The sequence below is a fragment of the Dermochelys coriacea genome, chromosome 8, assembly GCF_009764565.3.
Source record: "Dermochelys coriacea isolate rDerCor1 chromosome 8, rDerCor1.pri.v4, whole genome shotgun sequence".
Lineage (NCBI taxonomy): Eukaryota > Metazoa > Chordata > Testudines > Dermochelyidae > Dermochelys > Dermochelys coriacea.
In genome coordinates this window covers 38,308,736-38,331,893 of record NC_050075.1, presented here as the reverse complement: position 1 = coordinate 38,331,893, position 23,158 = coordinate 38,308,736, and the positions used below count along the sequence as shown (strand labels likewise).

The 23,158-nt window shown below is 42.2% G+C and overlaps 1 protein-coding gene and 1 pseudogene across 12 annotated transcripts in view; both read right to left on the bottom strand.

The window, feature by feature from the left end:
• The window catches only part of LOC119859844 (protocadherin gamma-C5-like), a 372,734-nt gene that overhangs the window by 224,256 nt on the left and 125,320 nt on the right, over positions 1-23,158 (bottom strand). The window contains exon 1 of one of the 12 annotated variants that reach the window (XM_043490739.1): positions 20,406-20,658. The exons of 10 other annotated variants lie outside the window; for them this stretch is intronic. In XM_043490739.1, coding sequence (XP_043346674.1) covers positions 20,406-20,459 — 54 coding nt within the window. In that variant the 5' untranslated portion in view covers positions 20,460-20,658. Of the gene's footprint in view, positions 1-1,204; positions 3,785-20,405; positions 20,659-23,158 lie in introns of those variants that run through there. One more of the 12 variants, XM_043490729.1, reaches the window with a different exon arrangement.
• Positions 4,138-12,448, bottom strand: LOC119859863 (annotated as a pseudogene).

The window sequence follows — 23,158 nt, the reverse complement described above, 5'->3', positions numbered from 1 at the left end:
GGCTTTCTGAGAGGCTGACCTCTGTTCCAGCAGCCCTCCTCTCTAACAAGGGACAGGGAGAAAGAAGAACCAACCCTCTGCCAGGAAGCAATTTCCCCAGAAAACTCCCCTGAATACAGCCACTGGGGCAATAGAGAAGGTAAATGAAGGATAGTGAAACCTGCGAGGGAAGGTTTAGGGAGTCCTGCTACCTCCTACATCGCTCACATTTTAAGAACATAACACTAGCACATTTCCATAACTCTTTGTACATACATCACAAAAGAATATTGATAATTGAGTTATTAGTTTTCCAATCATATATAACACACCTTCTTTTGGATATATATCATGACAACAGTGTGCTGGGTGTAGTGAGTATACCAGAGTTGCTGGCACTGAACAGTGAACCACCAATGGGCCTGTGTCACAATATTGTAAAAACTATAAACATTAAAATTAATTTTCTTATTTTTGCCACACTACACAGACATGCTTTACTATGGGGTGACATGTGTCATAGTATTTCAGGGAAAGGGGTATTCTTTTGAGGGAAGTGTATGTGTGGTTCAATAATATGTAAAAATGGTGTAAAAATAAAGCTATATTCAACTTTTAATATAAATTTGTTCCCACTATTCCATAAAAAATAACTCTTTGCTTCAGTGACACATTCTACAAACTATTTTATCTTTCAGATAGTTATAACTAGTCAAAATAAACCATTATATATTTGGAATATTTCAATAGACTTGTCTATTAAATGAGGGATATAAATAACAAGGATTACAAATTAAGATGTATTATTTCAGCTAAACAATCCCTTCCACCATATTACCAATTTATTAAGATACACATTTCAATATATTTGTAACTTTCCAAGCCATGTAAAGGTGCATATGGGTGCAAAAATGAAGTACCCATTTTAAAACTACATCTGAATAAATGTTTTGCTTTGATAAAATGTGAAATTATATATATATGAGTATATGCACCCATATGCACCTTTACATGGCTTGAAAAGTTACAAATATATTGAAATGTGTATCTTAATATATATATATATATATATATATATATATATATTACATTTCCACATGAAGGATGCAGAGAACTGTACAAATATGTACGTTTATATATTAGCCAAGGACAAACACTCTCTGTACTGGAAAAACAATACAGACATACAAAGTCCAAACCACACTGCCAAAAGAGGCAGACTCACCTGAAGGAGTGGCTGGACCCCATTGCTCACACTCAAATTCTCCGACATGACGACGGATTCCTTCTTTTTATCAATTGACTGACACGTTGGGGTACTTGAACAGTTTAATTTTGGTAGCGTAAATTGATTTTTTCTGGAGTCCGTGGTTAGAGAAACCTCATGTGAGTAGGAGTGAAGAAAAGCTCTGACTCCATCGATCCCCACAAACTGCGAGACGGGAACGCCACTGAAAGTCACACTCGAGGAGTCAAACAGCTGCGAGTTTCTCCACCTTCGGAGCCTCAGGGCCAGTAACACTATGGTAAAGGTAAAGAACAAGCAGGAAACGAAAGCCACAGCGATCACCAAATACAAGGTGAGGCTGGATGGGGAGTCTGCAGGAGCTGAGAGGCTGCTTAAATCGGAGAGGATTTCGGGGATGCTGTCAGCCACCACCACTGTGACAGTGGCCGTGGCAGAGAGAGGGGGCTGCCCGTTGTCCTTCACTGAAACCACCAGACTTTGTTTGAGCGCATCTTTGTCTACGAAGTAGCGCGCTGTCCTGATCTCGCCGTTGTGGAGTCCGACAGAGAAGATCCCCGGCTCTGTAGCCTTCAGCAGCTGGTAGGAGAGCCAGGCGTTCTGCCCGGAGTCTGCATCCACCGCCACCACTTTAGTGACCAGGTAACCCGGCTCGGAGGAGCGAGGGGCCAACTCCACTCCCGTGGAGCCATCGGTGGGAAAGGAGGGGTGTAAGATGTGTGGGCTGTTGTCATTCTGATCCAGTATAAAGAGAGTGACCGAGACGTTACTGCTGAGAGGTGGGGAACCCCCATCCTGAGCCTGCACTTGGAACCGAATCTCCCGGCACTGTTCGTAATCGAAGGAGCGCAGAGCGTAGAGAGCCCCAGTCTCGGAGTTAATGGAGATGGAGGAGGAGAGAGGAACTTCCTGGATCTGAGTTCCAGTAATGGAGTAAGTGACTCTGGCGTTCTCCCCCGAGTCAGGATCATTCGCTTTCAGGGAACAAACGGAAGCTCCTCTGGGATTGTTCTCCGTGATGTACAAAGTGTAGGATGTCTGGTTGAAGATGGGAGCGTTGTCGTTTATGTCTGAAAGTTGCACTAAAATTGTTGTTTTGGAAGCCAGATTTGGAGCCCCTCGGTCTGTGGCTGTGATCGTCACATTGTAATCCGAGAGCCGCTCACGGTCCAGTGGTCTGTCACTCACCAAGCTATAATAATTATCAAATGATTTCTGTAACCGGAATGGCAGGTTGCCGGGTACGGAGCACGTGACCTCTCCATTATTTCCAGAATCTTTATCTCTGATGTTTAATAGAGCAATCAGAGTCCCTGGAGGGTTGTCTTCGCTGACTGAGCTGAAGAGAGAAGCGATTGTTATTTTGGGAGCATTATCATTAACATCAATCACAGTAACCAGGACTTTAGACCTGGCCGAGAGGTCTCCAACGTCCTTTGCTTGAACCTCCATTACATATGATGCAGCTTCCTCATAATCCAGATTTCCCACAGCTGATATTTCTCCCGTTTTAGAATCTACCTGGAATATCTGGGACGCTTTGTCTTTCATCTTCCGGAGTGAATATGTGACCTCCGAATTTATCGCTTCGTCCGGATCTGTGGCGTTTACTGTCAGCAGCAGAGACCCGACGGGCACATTTTCCAAAACACTCACTTTATAGACAGGCTGACTGAAAACTGGTGCATTGTCATTTGCGTCAAGGACAATAACTCGGATCTGTGCAGTTCCGGACCTAACTGGATCTCCCCCGTCAGCGGCTGTGACAATTAGATCGTGAACATCTTGTTCTTCCCGGTCTAGAGACTTTTCCAGCACCAGTTCGGCATATTTGTCTCCATCAGCTCCCGTTTGCACATCCAGAGAGAAGTGTTTGTTACTGCTGAGATAATAGCCCTGCGCAGAACTGGCTCCCACATCTGGATCCTGCGCCTCCTCAAGAGAATATCGGGTTCCCACAGTGGCTAACTCACTGATTCTAAATTCCAATTCATCTTCCTGGAAGTGGGGCGCATTGTCATTAATATCTGTGATTTCAACGTCAACTACGAAAAGCTTCACTTTATCCTCAACAAGAACTTCAAGATTGAAAAGACACGTCTCTAGCTGGCCACAGATCTGGTCTCTGTCCATTCTTTCTGTGGTGATTAAATGGCCGCTCTTAAGATTCAGAGCAAAATACTGAGTCCTACCTGTGGAAACAATGCGGACTCCCCGGTCTGAGAGTTCCCTTAGATCCAGTCCCGATCCTTTATTCCCCACGAAAGAGCCTTTCTGCACTTCCTCAGGAATCGAATAGCGAATTCTCCCAGAAACTGTCTCCCAAGCGGTAACCAATGTAAAGCAGAACAGGGCTAGTCTTTTGCAGTCGCGGAGCCTTGCTTTATCCGCCATTTCCAGATCTTTGAAGTAGAGGTGCAGAATCCTAATCTCCAGACGCTGTAGTTTAGTGTAATTTTTATTGTTTTCTTTTCTGAGATACTAGTTTATATAATAATTCTACTGCGGATATAATCCATGCAACCGTTTGTATGAAGGCTGCGTTACAGACTGTTTGAACTCTCTGCGTTCTGTGCTGTGAAACAGAGGGCGAGGCTACCTGAAGCTCTGATTGCATTTCTCTGCCTCGCTGGTGAACAACGGTACCCACAGTCTCAACCAATAACTGCAACAGCTCCGATTAATACTTTTTAAATTTCAGAGTAGCAACCTTGTTAGTCTGTATTTGCAAAAGAAAAGGAGTACTTGTGGCACCTTAGAAACTAACAAATATATTTATTTGAGCATAAGCTTTCGTGAGCTACAGCTCACTTCATCGGATGCCACAAGTACTCCTTTACTTTTTAAATTGGCTTTCAATATGTTTTTTTTCCCGGCACCATATGCTTTATCGAGTCTTAAAACTACGTAATAAATCTACAAATCTTGCTGTGATGGCATACTTACTGCTAGCTATACTCCTCATCTTGATGCAGTAATTTTATAAAATTACTGTCACACGAACAAAACTATTCCGTTCTCTCTCTTCCCTTCAAATTGGGGATAATTCACAACTATGTTTCATACTGGGACAAATCGACCTTGAATATAAATCATACTCGAATAGGACGAATCATTCCTATTTTTGTTGTTTTCTTAGACATTACTGCACATACGAATGCTTAGGGTACATTCTTTCATTCTCTTTCCATAAGTATTTTCTCCGACCTTCTTTTCAGAATGCCACATGCATTTATTTACTTTTTATTTGTATTTTATTTTTTCATGAGAACAAAAATGTCTATGCGTTGCTCTAAGGAATTTTGCACATGTAAAGTTCAATATAAATAAAAGCAAATCCAGCAGCCTCTCTCCTATCCCCAAGAGGAAGTCTCGTACACTGGGAAATTAAAATATCTATAACGCTCCATATTCAACAACAACAACAAGGTTCTTTCCTAAGAGCTCCTGAAAACAGATGGTTTTTGCAGCATGCCCTAAAGATCACCAGAGTTGGAGATTGATACTAGTTTCCAAAGTTATTTCCAGAGTCATTGTGGCGGACAGAGGCGGCTGCCCGTTGTCCTTCACCAGGGTGACCAGCCTGTGCTTCACGGCATCTCTGTCCGCAAAGGAGCGGGCTGTCCGGATCTCCCTGCTCTGCAGCCCCATGCTGAAGAGCGCCGGGTCCGTGGCTTGGAGCAGCTCGTAGGAGAGCCAGGCATTGTGTCCTGAGTCAGCATCCACCGCCACCACCTTAGTCATCAGATAACCTGCCTCTGCCAAGCAAAGCACCATCTTGAACAAGGCGGAGCCATCAGCTCCGACGGAAGGGTACAGGATGCGAGGGGCGTTATCATTCTCATCCACAATAAACATCCTGACGGTGACATTGCTGCTGAGAGGCGGGGACCCGCCGTCTTGGGCCTTCACTTGCATCTCAAACTCCCGGAATTGCTCGTAGTCGAAGGCGCGCTGCGCATAGATCGCTCCGGTCTGGGAGTTAATGGAGATGTAGGAGGAGAGACGCACTTCCTTGATGCTTCTGCTCAGGACAGAGTAAGTGTCCAGGTTCAGGTCCAGATCCCGGTCTGAGGCTTTTACATTGAAAATAGAGGCCCCCGAGCAGGGCCGGATTAAGACCTTTAGAGGCCCTAAGCACTGAAAAGATTATGGTGCCCTCCCCATATGTAATTCAAAATAAAAACCGTACTATATCATAAAATAAAATGTTTATTTTTTGAAATGACACAAAACTTACATGTATGCTGAAATTAAAATAACTTCTTTCTAGATTTTCTGATTGCAAAATTCTCGATAAATTCATCAAAGCTGACTCGACAAAACATGTCTGCTTTCATACACAAGAGGGAAAGTGAATCATGTCTGTCCTGACACATTGTTGTTCTCTGAGGGTTTTTTATTCTTTTCAGCTGAGAAAAAGAGCATTCTGCGGAGCAGTTAGTAATCATCATTGTTAGAAAAATACGTAGTGCAATCTCTACATTTGGAAATACACATTGTATTCTGTCTTTCAATATTGTGTCATGAAGATCAATGTGACTGAATTTCATTTTTCCTGTTTCATTAAACTTTTCATGCATATAACAGTGGAACTGCCATACTTCTCCAGAGAGATCCATGTTCAAGTCAACGGAGTATGAGTCAACTAGCTTTTGGGAACCTTGTGAATATTGTTCATCAGATAAGTCCATATCGTTTGGAAAAGAAAATCTACTTGATACTTCTTTGTACACTTCACCTCTCCTCTTCATATGAGCTTCAAGTGTATCAATTATAGCATAGTAAGTAGATACGCAAAATTTGTCTCTAGGATTCAATGCTGTTTCTGTTGCACTGCTATCATTTGGTTGTTTTTTCCTGATTCGCTTGTGGGACTGGGCTTCTTTGTAGTTAGTATCAGGCAAGATATCTTTTGATATGTCTTCAAATCTTTCGAAATCATTCCTCAAAGTGTGCAAGTGGTCTGCTAATGATTGACAGAGGTCTGCACATGTTTTCCAATCCAATTCTTTTTCTTGGAGAGCTTGGTTTGTGTGGTAAAAGTGTTGTAAAATTTCATTCCACATGGTCAACATGAATACAAACTCTAGTTCTTGCATCTTGTTTGCAATGTTTTCTGCCTCTTGTATAGTTTCTCCCTTTTGTGATTGGTCTTCAGCTATACTTTCTAATGCATCCACAATCTTTGAATAGGACTCCAGAATTGCACTTGTTGCCACTGCATGTGCCTCCCAGCGAGTATTAGAAAGAGATTTCAACACACGATCATTGCCCAAATATGTTTTAAGAACTGCCCATCGGTGTGTTAAGGCAGAGAAAAATGGATAAAGTAACTGGACTGTTGAGAAAAAACTTACTGCCACCGGACAACAATCAACAGCACTGCAGCCAACAAGACTGAGAGAGTGTGCAGCACATGGTATGAATATGACATATTTGTTCTGTTTTAAAAACTTCTTCTGCATTCCTTGATAATGCCCTGACATGTTGGCAGCATTATCATAAGATTGACCTCTGCACTTTGAGAAATCTATTTTGCAAACTTGGCACAGATAATGCAGTACTTGATTTGCCATTTCTTCACCAGTGTGGCTTTTCAAATTGAGGAATGTTATAAATCGTTCAACCGGTTTTACAGCTGTGGGAGACACATATCTTAGTTTTCAGAGTAGCAGCCGTGTTAGTCTGTATTCGCAAAAAGAAAAGGAGTACTTGTGGCACCTTAGAGACTAACAAATTTATTAGAGCATAAGCTTTCGTGAGCTACAGCTCACTTCATCGGATGCATTTGGTGGAAAAAACAGAGGAGAGATTTATATACACACACACAGAGAACACGAAACAATGGGTTTATCATACACACTGTAAGGAGAGTGATCACTTAAGATAAGCCATCACCAGCAGCGGGGGGGGGGAAAGGAGGAAAACCTTTCATGGTGACAAGCAAGGTAGGCTAATTCCAGCAGTTAACAAGAATATCAGAGGAACAGTGGGGGGTGGGGTGGGAGGGAGAAATACCATGGGGAAATAGTTTTACTTTGTGTAATGACTCATCCATTCCCAGTCTCTATTCAAGCCTAAGTTAATTGTATCCAGTTTGCAAATTAATTCCAATTCCGCAGTCTCTCGTTGGAGTCTGTTTTTGAAGCTTTTTTGTTGAAGTATAGCCACTCTTAGGTCTGTGATCGAGTGACCAGAGAGATTGAAGTGTTCTCCAACTGGTTTTTGAATGTTATAATTCTTGACGTCTGATTTGTGTCCATTCATTCTTTTACGTAGAGACTGTCCAGTTTGGCCAATGTACATGGCAGAGGGGCATTGCTGGCACATGATGGCATATATCACATTCGTAGATGCGCAGGTGAACGAGCCTCTGATAGTGTGGCTGATGTGATTAGGCCCTATGATGGTATCCTTACAGTGTGTGTGATAAACCCATTGTTTCATGTTCTCTGTGTGTGTGTATATAAATCTCTCCTCTGTTTTTTCCACCGAATGCATCCAATGAAGTGAGCTGTAGCTCACGAAAGCTTATGCTCTAATAAATTTGTTAGTCTCTAAGGTGCCACAAGTACTCCTTTTCTTTTTGCGAATACAGACTAACACGGCTGCTACTCTGAAACCTGTCATTATGCAAGGCACTGAATTTAGCCGTATAGAGTGGAAATCTGTCAACTTCATGAAAAAACTCGCACAGATACAGACAGACATCATCTTCCTCTCCAAATGCAAACAGATGGACATCATACCGAAAGGACTGAAGGTAAAAAAGCCATTACAATCTACATACCACACAGACTATGCTGACAGCTTGTGCCACACACTCTCAAAGAAACTGCGGAACCACCTGATCAACATCCTCTACAGCAAACAGGGAAAGATTAAGAATGAGCTCTCAAAACTGGATACTCTCATAAAGAACCAACCTTCCACACAAACTTCCTCGTGGCTGGACTTTACAAAAACTAGACAAGCCATTTACAAAACACACTTTGCTTCTCTACAAAAGAAAAAGGACACTAAGCTATCTAAACTACTATATGCCACAAGGGGCCACAACAATGGTTCCCGTAACCCACCCAGCAATATTGTTAATCTATCCAACTATACTCTTAGCCCAGCAGAAGAATCTGTCCTATCTCGGGGCCTCTCCTTTTGCCCTTCCACCCCCACGAACATGATACAGTTCTGTGGTGACCTAGAATCCTATTTTCGACGTCTCAGACTCAAGGAATATTTCCAACACACCTCTGACCAACATATTAACCCACAGAGACCTTCCTGCCAACACTACAAAAAGAAGGATTCTGGATGGACTCCTCCTGAAGGTCGAAACAGAAGCCTGGATTTCTACATAGAGTGCTTCCGCCGACGTGCACGAGCTGAAATTGTGGAAAAGCAGCATCGCTTACCCCATAACCTCAGCCATGCAGAACACAGTGCCATCCACAGCCTCAGAAACAACTCTGACATCATAATCAAAAAGGCTGACAAAGGAGGTGCTGTCGTCATCATGAATAGGTCGGAGTATGAACAAGAGGCTACTAGGCAGCTCTCCAACACCACTTTCTACAAGCCATTACCCTCTGATCCCACTGAGAGTTACCAAAAGAAACTACAGCATTTGCTCAAGAAACTCCCTGAAAAAGCACAAGAACAAATCCGCACAGACACACCCCTAGAACCCCAACCTGGGGTATTCTATCTGCTACCCAAGATCCATAAACATGGAAATCCTGGATGCCCCATCATCTCAGGCATTGGCACCCTGACAGCAGGATTGTCTGGCTATGTAGACTCCCTCCTCAGGCCCTTCGTTACCAGCACTCCCAGCTATCTTCGAGACACCACTGACTTCCTGAGGAAACTACAGTCCATTGGTGATCTTCCTAAAAACACCATCCTAGCCACTATGGATGTAGAAGCCCCCTCTACACCAACATTCCACACAAAGATGGACTACAAGCCGTCAGGAACAGTATCCCCGATACTGTCACGGCTAACCTGGTGGCTGAACTTTGTGACTTTGTCCTCACCCATAACTATTTCACATTTGGTGACAATGTATACCTTCAAATCAGCGGCACTGCGATGGGTACCCGCATGGCCCCACAGTATGCCAACATTTTTACGGCTGACTTAGAACAACGCTTCCTCAGCTCTCGTCCCCTAATGCCCCTACTCTACTTGCGCTACATTGATGACATCTTCATCATCTGGACCCATGGAAAAGAAGCTCTTGAGGAATTCCACCATGATTTCAACAATTTCCATCCCACCATCAACCTCAGCCTGGACCAGTCCACACAAGAGATCCACTTCCTGGACACTACAGTGCTAATAAGCGATGGTCACATAAACACCACCCTATATCGGAAACCTACTGACCGCTATTCCTACCTACATGCCTCTAGCTTTCATCCAGATCATACCACTCGATCCATTGTCTACAGCCAAGCACTACGATATAACCGCATTTGCTCCAACCCCTCAGACAGAGACAAACACCTACAAGATCTCTATCATGCATTCCTACAACTACAATACCCACCTGCTGAAGTGAAGAAACAGATTGACAGAGCCAGAAGAGTACCCAGAAGTCACCTACTACAGGACAGGCCCAACAAAGAAAACAACAGAACGCCACTAACCATCACCTTCAGCCCCCAACTAAAACCTCTCCAACGCATCATCAAGGATCTACAACCTATCCTGAAGGACGACCCATCACTCTCACAGATCTTGGGAGACAGACCAGTCCTTGCTTACAGACAGCCCCCCAATCTGAAGCAAATACTCACCAGCAACCACACACCACACAACAAAACCACTAACCCAGGAACCTATCCTTGCAACAAAGCCCGTTGCCAACTCTGTCCACATATCTATTCAGGGGATATCATCATAGGGCCTAATCACATCAGCCACACTATCAGAGGCTCGTTCACCTGCGCATCTACCAATGTGATATATGCCATCATGTGCCAGCAATGCCCCTCTGCCATGTACATTGGCCAAACTGGACAGTCTCTACGTAAAAGAATGAATGGACACAAATCAGACGTCAAGAATTATAACATTCAAAAACCAGTTGGAGAACACTTCAATCTCTCTGGTCACTCGATCACAGACCTAAGAGTGGCTATACTTCAACAAAAAAGCTTCAAAAACAGACTCCAACGAGAGACTGCTGAATTGGAATTAATTTGCAAACTGGATACAATTAACTTAGGCTTGAATAGAGACTGGGAATGGATGAGTCATTACACAAAGTAAAACTATTTCCCCATGGTATTTCTCCCTCCCACCCCATCCCCCACTGTTCCTCTGATATTCTTGTTAACTGCTGGAATTAGCCTACCTTGCTTGTCACCATGAAAGGTTTTCCTCCTTTCCCCCCCCTGCTGCTGGTGATGGCTTATCTTAAGTGATCACTCTCCTTACAGTGTGTATGATAAACCCATTGTTTCATGTTCTCTGTGTGTGTGTATATAAATCTCTCCTCTGTTTTTTCCACCAAATGCATCCGATGAAGTGAGCTGTAGCTCACGAAAGCTTATGCTCTACTAAATTTGTTAGTCTCTAAGGTGCCACATATCTTAGTACAATACTCAATTGATCAATATGTGAAAGATCAGGTGTAGAGTCGACAGATAAACTGAAGTACCCTGCAGTACTTATTTCATTCACAATAGCTGAATGAACTTTGTCACTCATTAGACCAATGAGTTCATCACATATTGTCTTGGATAAATATGATGGGTTACCTTTGCCAGCATTTCCATATTTTGAGATATGGCCTGCTAAAAATGGTCAAACTGAGTCACAAGCTCCAACAAGAATTTAACTCAGAAGAATATATCAATAATAAAACATAATTTATTGCAATACATGACTGGATCTGATTTCCTGGTATTATTTCAATCTACATTAGTAGGACACCCCCCTGGTTTAGGTGGGGATAAGTACCAAAAAGAGAACAGAAAAACGGGGGAAGAGTGTGTAGTGGAGTGTAAGGAAGTCTAACAAAGTTTTGGTTTTTCCCATGATGACTACTTAGATGCTTTTTTTGAAATATCAAATTTTTTCCGAAAAAAATCTCACTGTTTTTGTGCCCCCTGCTTTGCTGGTGCCTAAGCACGTGCTTAGTCTGCCTACTGGGTAATCCAGCCCTGCCTCCCAGGGATTGTTCTCTGGCACATAGGCGGTGTAGGAAGGTTTCTGAAAGACAGGGGCGTTGTCATTGATACCCGAGATCTGCAACAGCATGGTTTTCTGTGTGGAGAGGGGGGGAGAGCCTTTGTCTGTGGCTGTGATTGTGATATTGACCAGGAGTCCTTACTTGTAGTGTCTCCTTTCTCTGGGTATACGCTGAATAATTGGTGCCCTGTGTCTTGAATGTCGCTGAAGGTGTAGGTGATCTTTGCATTCAATCCTTCATCCTTATCCATGGCTTTCACCTGAAGAAAGAAGGAGCCTTTTGGTAGATTTTCCCTCAGGCTGACCTTGTACGTCTCTTCAGTGAATAGTCATTGGCGTCAGAAATTTTAAAGTTAATCGTAACTGTCCTCGTTCTAAATGGATCTCCCCCGCCCACAGCCGCCAGGATCAAGTGATGAGAACTTTGTTGCTCCCTATCCAAAGGTTTTTCTAAAATTATTTCCGCATGCTTAATGCCATCTGAGGTCTCCTTCACGGAAAGGATAAAATGCGGGTTTTTACTTAGCTGGTAACTCTGCAGCGAGTTGATTCCAACATCTGAATCTTGTGCAGATTCTACTGAGAATCCCGCGCCTGATAGTATCGATTAAATGAACGCTGTTTCTTTTGAACCGCGGGGCGTAATCATTAATGTCCCGGATTTCGATGTTCACATGATAAATATTTGAAGGATTTTCAACCGAACGTCAGGACACAAAAGGGTGTTTCCCCACATATTTCCTCGCCGTCTAGCCTGCCATTCACATACAGGTTGCCATTTTCCCCATTCACACTGAAGTATGGCTTTTCCTAACTGACACAGAGCTTTCGCTGCTGCCATTCTCTGACATCCAACCCCAAATCGTTGGCGAGATTCCCCACAAGGGAACCTTTGGCCATTTCCTCCGGAATCGAAAAACGAATCTGCTCCGAGACCGCCCGGCAGAACAAAGAGAATCAGAAGGGAAACAGCACCTGCCTTGTGACTGCCCGACTCAGATCTCTGTGCCTGATATCCATCTCAGTCACTCTCCGATATGCTCTCCTTGCCTGTCTGGTCTGAATAAATTCTTTGTTACATTGAAAGGTTTTCCAAACTAGTCACTTCCATGTAAACAAAATGAACTTCTCTGCCTAGTAACACACCACAAGTCCCGGAGAGGATTTCTTTTCCCAGCAAGAGTGTGAGAGCTTTCCCCTGCTTTGTTTTCTCTCGGAGCTGCGCAGTGTTACCGAGCAATCACACTGCAGGGGGCTCCTATGGATCTCCAGCAGCAGCTCCTGCACCGCCTTGGCCAACAGCGGCACTTTCAATCTCGGCCGCAGAACTACAACTAAATTGATCTCGTGAAACAGAAAGTTAGAATCGTAACTCATTTGACAAATATAAACTGCATAATTCATACGAAAAAGTATAAACTGCTTGGCATTAATTTTAATTTAGCTTTCTTTTGTTTTCTGTGAAGTTTTGAATGTTCAGGTTCCACAACTGTTTGATTCATTTTTTTAAAATGGCTTTGTGTAGGATTAGATAGTTTCTCGGTCTGGAAGAGAAAGTTTCCCTGAATTCCTATAATTAGTGACCTATAGTAGCTGTATAGAGGGAGCCAGATTCTGATCTCAGTTTCAGCAATGTAAAAGCAGAATGACGAATCTGTACACAGCTTGATCCAGTGGACAAGACACGGTAGCGAGAATCATTAAACTGCGGTTATATTCCACCTCGCCGTTGATTTGCCCCAGCCTTTGTCCAGTCACTTAAGCCCTCTGTGTTTCAGTTTTCAATTTTTAAAAGTGGTAGATAATATTGGCAACGTTACCTTTGCAAACCATTTGAAATGTCTGAATAAAAAGTGCTATTTAAATTATAAGTATTATTACTCTAAATTCTTATCTGTATAAATAAGAGCAGATTCTGGACCAAATAATATTATTTTTTATGTACAGAATGCAAAATATCAACAATTGAATGTGTTGAAACTGAAATTAAATAAGCAAGTGTACGTTATGTTTAATGTTTTTGACCAGTCACAGATTTACAATTTTAAGGCCTTAAGAACTACTAATAGCATCTAGTCTGACCTACCACACAACATAGGGCAGAGAATTTCACCCAACAATACCTGCAGTGCGGAAACTATTCTTCCCTAATGAGTAAGTGGCATTATTAGATCATTACAAGTCGTGGTTCAATCATAGTTTTTAAAAAGACAGCCAAACGTTTTTTAAAGACTCCAAGTGATGATGAATTAGCTAATTCTCTTATCAAAGCTTTCCTAGTAGTTAATTACTATCATTGTCAAAAAGTTGCCTAATATTTCAATTTGAGTTTCTCTAACTTTAGGATCCAGTTATTGCCTCTTGTCAAATCTGTCTGCTATATTAAAGGTCCTCTTAAATCAGGTATGTTTTCCCAGTGTAGCTACTTATATTCCATGATTAAGTTGCATGTTAATCTTCTCTTTAATAAACTGTATAAATTGAGCTCATTAAGTCTCTCACTATAAGGTATATTGTTCAGTCTTCTAATCATTTCTGTAGCTCTTCTCTGAACCCCTTCCATTTTCAACATCTTTTTCTAAGTGTGGACACCACAAATGGATACAGTATTCCAGGAACAATCTCACCAATATAGTATGCTGAGATAATACCATCTCTCTACTCCTATTCCATATCCCCATCGGTGCTGAAAATAGCTGTGCTGGGGGTGCTGCTACACTTCCTGGCTTGAAGTGGTTTCCATCATATACAGTGTTTACAGTTTGGTTCAATGGCTCTACATAAATTGTTCCAGTGCCAATACCCATGCCTCTTCCATGTCCCCCAGATTATACATCCAGTGATGCTGCTATCCCTTTTGCAGCAACATCACACTGAGAGCTCATTCAGATGTTTATACACCCTGACGGTACAACTCTCTCTTCCCCTGTCAAATACACAAAATTTTCTCATCTTTTCTCCTCCTCTAACATAAGAACGGCCTTACTGTGTCAGACCAAAGGTCCATCTAGCCCAGTACTCTCTTACGACAGTAGCCAACGCCAGGTGACCCAGAGGGAATGAACATAACAGGTATGATCAAGTGAACCATTCCCTGTCAAAAAGAACAGGAGTACTTGTGGCACCATAGAGACTAACTAACTCCTGCTCTGAAACCTGTCATTCCCTGTCTATCATTCCCAGCTTCTGGCAAACAGGCTAGGGACACCAGCCTGGCTTATAGCCATTGATGGACCTATTATTCATGAATGTATCTAGTTCTTTTTTGAACTCTGTTATAGTCTTGGTCTTCACACAATCCTCTGGCAAAGAGTTCCACAGTAACCCCTCCATATGTCCCAGTGACTCCATCTCCTGATCACCCTTGTGTCCACTCTCATCCTCTCCCTCCCTCTTTTCTTTACCTCTTCCCTCTCTTCTGGCTCTTTCCCCTCAAAAAAGCATATTTCACTCTCTATCATTAAATAAACAAACAGACCACTCCACCCTTGTCCCTACTTGCCTTGTCCAATCACCATCCCATTTCACGTCCCTCTTTCAGCTCTGAGCTTGTTGAATGGACCATTTAAAATCACTGTATGGAGCCTCTCTCCTCCAATTCTACCCTTAGGCACTGTGAGAATTTTAAGAAAAGTCGAAGAACAAGTGCATTTGAGCACCGAAAATGCAGAAATTCTGGGCAGGTTTCAACCAAACCTAGGGTGACAAGATGGGTGAGGTAATAACTTCTATTGGACCAACTTCTTGAAGTTGGTTCTTATTACCTCACACACCTTTTCCCTCTAATATCCTTGCACTAATATGGCTACGACATGCATAAACCTATGGAATCCGTTCATGATCAGGATTTATTGGTGACTCATGGGGATACATTTTAGACAGTAGTTTCCCCCTTTTTATGCTTAAAGATTTTGTATGTTGTGAAGGCTAATTTTTTTCTGTTTTTGTTTTTAAATTCTCATCATGTAATACTCAGGGCTGCTGCTGCTATAACAACCCTTAAATCTTTTTTCAGGTTCACTGCTTCCAAGATTATAGTCCCATACTCCCCCAAAACAAAAGTATGGTCGATAATGTTTGTCTGTAAAGGTAAGACTTTGCATTTTTCTTATTAAAACACATGGCATTTGATTGGGCTCTGATTATACAGAGATCCAGATTTCTTGGTGTCAATGACCTGCACTTACAATTATTTACCTTTCCATCAATCTCTCTGTCATCTGCAAATTTTTATCAGCGCCTATTTTATATTTTTTTTCCACATCAATGTCAAAAATATGGAATAGCACCAGACTGAGATCTGATCCCTGTGAGATTCCAAAATAATCACACTTATTCATTGGTGATTCAAACTATTAAAAAAAAAAGATGTCAAGGCCATTTAATGACAGTTGTTTTCCATGAAAACATATCGACTGATACTAGCAACTGGACCTATAAATGTTATTGATAAAGTCCTGTGTCAGGTACTATGACTGTTTTCTCTTGGATTTATGTCAGGCTAACTGGCTAATTTCCTGGGTCATTTACACTATAAAATGTCTCTTTCAGTAAGGTTTCACAGGATGAGGGAAATCTTTCTTTCTTTCTTTCTTTCTTTCTTTCTTTCTTTCTTTCTTTCTTTCTTTCTTTCTTTCTTTCTTTCTTTCTTTCTTTCTAAAATGAAGTCTTCTTACAGAGAATAGAAAATGCTTAACATAATTAACAATGTACTTTTTTTTTGAAAAACGAATGTGTAAAAACCACATGAGGTTTCCTCCTAGGATTCTTACTACTGATCAGTGATAAAAGATCTCTTGGGCAGTTATTAGGTGTTGAAAATGAAAAGCATCTCACAGGACCATGGACAAATTCCTCCAAATATACTTTCTACAAAATAATTCAACATATGCAAATCAATCTATTTTATATTTTTAAAAAATTTCAAGTAAATTTCGTTACCTCCTGCACACAGAGGTGCACACATGCACATGCACGCACTCACTCACACACATAAAGAGCCACTACCAGTTTAATCTCATCTACACATCAATCACCTTCAGTATATAAGATATCAAAAAGTTAAGTTAAACATTAACTATAACCCTGCAAATTTGTCTACCAAGAGCCAATTATTTTATACTCATGCAGTTATTATTTTATTAAACATTATTTTAAACTCATGCAGCCCTATTAAAATCTATATTGTGGCCCAGGTGGTCCTGGCTCACCTATCCTTCACTACATAATACAACACCACTACCACCAAGATGGCCCAGTGCTTAGATGAAATCAGCTCCTGGATGAAGAATACTCTCTGAAGTTGGAACTGAGCAAAACAGAGGTGATGCTGCTGGGAGGGAAAAGTATTTTGAGGAGTTTGCAGTCACAATGAAGTCTCCGTTACCTGAAATTTCACATCTACACTTGGTAAATTCAATCTGTAGTCTAGGTGTACTATTGGATTTCTTGCTGATGCTGAGGTTTTACAAACAACAACAGCTGTGATTAATGATTTCTTTCACCTCCACTTGGCTGTGAGACTCCATCCTATCCTGGTAATGAGGACCTGGCCTCAGTTATTCATGCCTGTATCACCTCTTGACTGGATTACAGCAATGCAATATATTTAGTCATGAAACCTTCAGCACTTTGAAAATTCCAACTAGTACAAAATGCTGCAGCTCATCTCCTCAACAACATAGGTTTCCTGTCCTCTACTATTTACACTGGCTTCCAAAAAAATCTTGCTCAACGTGATGATCTTTATTGTTCAAGTGCTCACTTCCTTGGGCCCAGAACACTAAAAAGACTGTAATGCTTTGGGACTAAGACCTTGGTCAACCACTATGCTCTGGCAAAATGGAATTCTGAACAATAAGATTAAAATCATTTGTTCGGGGAAAGAACTCTGTCTGGGAGCAGAGACTGTGGCATGAACTATCTCAAGAACTAAGGACCATCACAAACGTCATCACTTTCTGTTCCAATGCAAGGCACGCTTCTTTGACCTTGACTTTTCTAATCTAGATGGCAGATGTGTACTCAGATTGTTGAATGCACTACTGGGAGGAACTCAGACATGGTGATAAGCAAGGTATAAAAATCTACATAGAATAGAACAGACTAGGAAGAGAGAAAACTCTCAGGGCAGTATATGCATTGTGGATGCAAGCGTGTATTTGAGTTTTAGCTGTTTTCATATATATAAATGTATAATTTTGTTTTATACCTAGATTATTATAAATTTAAGTATGCCTGTATAATACCTGTGTGTGTGCATTTTATCTGTATACACACAAACTGACAATATGCTTTCAAATGCTACAAGGAAGCTACTCCTAAAGAAAATTATGTTTCACAATGTATCTCATAATTAAAAAAACCAAAACGCTGGTTCATTTTACTTTGACACACTTAAGAAAATTCAGACACTCCACTGACAAAAAATCTATGTATTAAACCCGCTATCCTAAAGCGATAAAAGTTGATGATACTAAAAATAACTAACCCAAATAACAATATTTTTAACTATTAAGAACTTTCATTTCGAGTTAAAAGAAATTGAATTTAAAAAGCCCTGATGTAGGAGCGAATCTGTACAAAGACTCACCTTTCCAAGTGCTTCGGCTACAGACTTTTGATCTCCAGGAGCAGATTTACTGCTCATAGGTAGCATTCCAGAGTTGTCCCTGCAAAGAATATTCTCTTCTATGAAATTCTGACCATTTGATTTTAGGAGACTAAACGCCGTTTTGCCAGAGTCTGCGGCTAAACACAGATTATAGCTATAAGGTAAAGTCCCATCGCAGTAGCTCCGGGGCAATCCGGGACCCGACTTGGAAAAATGATCAGAACCAAAACATCGCAAAATTGGAAGATTCATCGACCTTCCACATTTCATCATAATGGACAGTGCAACTGTCAGGAGGAACAAAAATGAGATCAAGGCTAAAGCCAACACCAAGTAGAACTGTAAATCAGACTGAGGTGCCGAGTCACCCGATCGGTCGCTCATTTCCGGAAGAGCCTCTTGGAAGTTCTCCGCAAACACCAGGTTGAGAGTCACTGTGGCGGACAGAGGCGGCTGCCCGTTGTCCTTCACCAGGGTGACCAGCCTGTGCTTCACGGCATCTCTGTCCGCAAAGGCGCGGGCTGTCCGGATCTCCCCGCTCTGCAGCCCCATGCTGAACAGCGCCGGGTCCGTGGCTTGGAGCAGCTGGTAGGAGAGCCAGGCATTGTGTCCCGAGTCAGCATCCACCGCCACCACCTTAGTCACCAGATAACCTGCCTCGGCCGAGCGAGGCACCATCTCGAACAAGGCGGAGCCATCGGCTCCGACGGAAGGGTACAGGATGCGAGGGGCGTTATCATTCTCATCCACAATAAACACCCTGACGGTGACATTGCTGCTGAGAGGCGGGGACCCGCCGTCTTGGGCCTTCACTTGCATCTCAAACTCCCGGAATTGCTCGTAGTCGAAGGCGCGCTGCGCATAGATCGCTCCGGTCTGGGAGTTAATGGAGATGTAGGAGGAGAGAGGCAGCTCCTGGAGGCTGCTGCTCAGGATGGAGTAAGTGACTCGGGCGTTCCGGTCCAGATCCCGGTCTGAGGCTTTTACTCTGAAAATAGAGGCCCCCGAAGGATTGTTCTCTGGCACATAGGCGGTGTAGGAAGGTTTCTCAAAGACAGGGGCGTTGTCATTGATATCCGAGATCTGCAACAGGATGGTTTTCTGGGTGGAGAGCGGGGGGGAGCCTTTGTCTGTGGCTGTGATTGTGATATTGTACTCCGGGGTCCTTTCCCTGTCCAGGGTGCTGTCTGTGAGAATTTTGTAATAATTTTTAGAGGAGGACACTATTTTGAAAGGCAAGTTGTGTTGAAGATGACAAGTGACGTCTCCATTTTCACCGGCATCTCGGTCATAGGCTTTGATCAGAGCCGTCACTGTGCCTGGTACTGAGTTTTCTGGAATGGGACTGGATACAGATGTGAACGTCACTTCCGGAGCGTTGTCGTTCTCATCAAGAATTTCTATTTGAACTTTGCAGTGAGCAGATTGTCCTCCCCCATCTCTGGCTTCTATACGTATTGTGTATGTATTTGTTTTCTCAAAATCCAGAATCCCCGTATTTGTAATTCTTCCACTCACAGGATCTAAATGAAATAATTTACGAGCATTTTCTTTAATGTTGCTAAAAATGTATGTGATTTGGGCATTTAACCCTTCATCCTGATCCGTGGCTTTCACCTGAACCACAAAGGAGCCATTTGGTAGATTTTCTCTCAGGCTGACTTTGTAGATCTCTTCAGTAAATTCGGGGCGATTGTCATTGGAGTCAGTGACATTAATCTTAATCTGAACCGTCCCAGTTCTGACTGGATCTCCCCCATCCACAGCCGTCAGGATCAAGTGATGGGAGTTTTGCTTTTCCCGATCCAAAAATTTTTCCAAAATTAACTCAGCATATTTATTTTCATCTGGACTCTCGTTTACTGACAGGATAAAATGCGGATTCTTGCTGAGTTGGTAACTCTTCAATGAGTTGACCCCAACGTCTGGATCTTGTGCAGATTCTAGTGGAAATCGCACACCAGGCAGTGCGGATTCAATAATTGCTAAATCAATGTTGTTTGTCTTGAACGTCGGGGAGTTATCGTTAATGTCCTGGATTGCTACATTCACATGGAAAACATTCAAAGGATTTTCCACTACCATTTCGAGTGTCAGGACACAAAGGGGTGTTTCCCCGCATATCTCCTCCCGGTCTATCCTGCCATTCACATACAGGTTGCCATTTTCCCCATTCACACTGAAGTATTGCTTTTCGGAACTGACACGGAGCTTTCGCTGCGGAAGCTCTCTGATACTCAATCCCAAATCGTTGGCGAGATTCCCCACAAGGGAACCTTTGGCCATTTCCTCCGGAATCGAATAACGGATCTGCTCCGAGACCACCCGGCAGAACAAAGAGAATAAGAAGGGAAACAACAGTACTTGCCGTGTGACTGCCCCGCCGCTCGGTCTCTGCCTGGTTTCCATACCACGCATTTTCACTTACGCTCTCTTCTTTATTCTGTACAAAAAGTGCTTATAGATCCAGATATATGGTAAATATCCCAGGTAATGAAAAGAAAATGAATTCAATTTCTCAGGCTAATTCAACACCAGAGTCCAGAGGGAGGATTTCTTTGAGCAGCGAGGCTGTGTGCGCGTCTCTCTGGTTGTTTTCTCTGCGATCTGCACTGTGTGATTGAGAAATCAGGCTGCAGCCAGCTGTAATGGATCTCTGGCTATAGCTACGCACCCATATTGGCCAACAGCGACACTCTGAGCTCAGACGGAGAACTGCAGCACACAAAACAACTAATTAGTCTCTCGCAGTTTGTATGGCAACTTCCAATTTATCTGTGTGTATATATATGTATATATATATATCTTCTTACTATATGTTCCATTCTATGCATCTGGTGAAGTAGGCTGTAGCCTACGAAAGCTTATGCTCTAATAAATTTGTTAGTGTCTAAGGTGCCACAAGTACTCCTGTTCTTAAAACTAATGAAGTCACCGATAGAGCTCTAGTCACGAGGAAAGATATTCTAATACTTTTAATATAAATGTTTAAAAATTATTCTCAATACAGTCTGTTCTAGCCTTAATTAGATTTTAAAAGGTTCGTCCAAACACCCACGGACATCTCTGTAGTTTACAGTAGCACTTTCTTTATCCTTTATCAAAGTTGTTTGCTTCAAAATAAAGTGTAATTGTATTTTTATTATTATTGCATTTTCCTCCCAAGAGCCAGAGCCCTGATGGAAGACATGGGGATTCTGTTTATGTTTTAATTCTGGTATCACTTTGAGAATAAAATACTTATTCTTAGATCTTGTGAAGTTTGTATATTCTGGAGAGAGTAAATGGGTTTTGCATTCATTATTTCAAGAAATAGGGCTGTGTTTGTGACCTGGTGTGCCTGGGGAAGGCCTCACTGAAAATTCCAAGGGCAGGGCAGGCTGCAAAAGGGAGAGCAAATACTCCCAAAACTGGTGGGCAACACTGAAGTTAAATTCACCAACCAGTCACAAACGATGCTGGTTTGTTTCTATGATTCAAGCATATGATTCTATGCTTCTGATCCTCCACACTAGTTATCAAGAAACTAAAAAGAGAAACCACACAGCCCCCTTTATTGCATTTCAGTTTCCTGGCTCCCAATCAGCTCATAGGTCCAGTACAGTAAGAAGTTATTTACAAACTCTGCTCACTATACAAAATGTTCTTCTGACCCCAAAGAGCCAGCCACCTTACCAGGTCAATATTATTTTAGATCTTACCCAAAATATCACGCTGCCAGCCAGTCCTTTAGTGTCTAAAACTAAAGGTTTATTGTAAAGAAAAAACAAAGAACAAGAAAAGAGTTGTTAAATGATAAAGCACTCAGATACAGACAGAAACTTCAAAGTCCATATATCAAGTTCTTAGCAGTATTTGTGAGTTTTCTGGCTTGAAAGTCCCTCTAGAATATATCCACAGCTTGGATGGGTCATTCAGTCCTCTGTTCAGAGCTTTATTTGTAGAAAAAGTTACTCCAGAGGTAAGAAGCAGGAATGAAGACAAAATGGAGAAGGTGCAGCTGCCTTTCATATTCTTTTGCCATGTGGCTAGTACTTCCTTTGTCCCAAACACAAGCTTCACAGCACATGGCATGGAAAAACCCTAGAGTTTTTGTCCACAGGCATGCCCTACATGTCTTGTTGACTCATAAGATGTAGCCCCTGCCTTCTCTCAATGGGTTCATTGTACAGCTGATGTCCCTTGATGGGCCACCAAGCAGGCTTAGTGCTGATCCCTATCTGGGGGTGTCACCCAGAAACACAGGAAAGTTTTGAAATACAGATATACCATACATATCTATAACTCACAATACAAAGGTGATACAAACATCTCATAGAATCTCAGGGTTGGAAGGGACCTTAGGAGGTCATCTAGTCCAACCCCCTGCTCAAAGCAGGACCAATCCTCAATTTTTGCCCCAGATCCCTAAATGGCCCCGTTAAGGATTGAACTCACAACCCTGGGTTTATTAGGCCAATGCTCAAACCACTCCATAGTGATCCATAAACAAGATCATCCTACCTGGCAAATCATAACATTTTCACAGACACTTTACATGGCCTATCTGCTCACATTCCTTGCAATTTTATAATATTGGTATCAATATCATAAAGTGTCTTCTATATTCCATACAGCACCACAGTGCTTTCCCTTACCTCTCCAGAATGAGTTCTCTAGCCCTGAGTCAGTTGTTACAAAACTCTGCTCCCCCTCCCCCCCATTTTGGATCCTGTATTTTCTGTGTGTGGAGATAATGTCACAATTACTGGTTAATTTTATTGTTGTGAATAACTATGGCCAGAGTGAGTGAAACTGAAAAGGTTCCTCTAACTTAGGTTTATCCTACAGAGAGCCTTGAAAATGAGTACAAGTACTATGAATTTGATTTGCCATTGAATAGGCATCCAGTATGTCACTGGGATGATGGGTTCAGGTTGATCTGAATTGCTTAAACATGTTAGAGTACCTGTGTTAACTAGTCTTATCTTTTTAAATGGCACTTTGTTCTTAAATATAGAGAATTGCAGCAGTTGATCCTGGAGGTTACAAATGCATACATCACTGTGGCTAAATCTGGGTACTACCTGTTGGATGCAGCAATCGGGCTAGCCATAGGCGGCAAGAAAGTGTTTTTA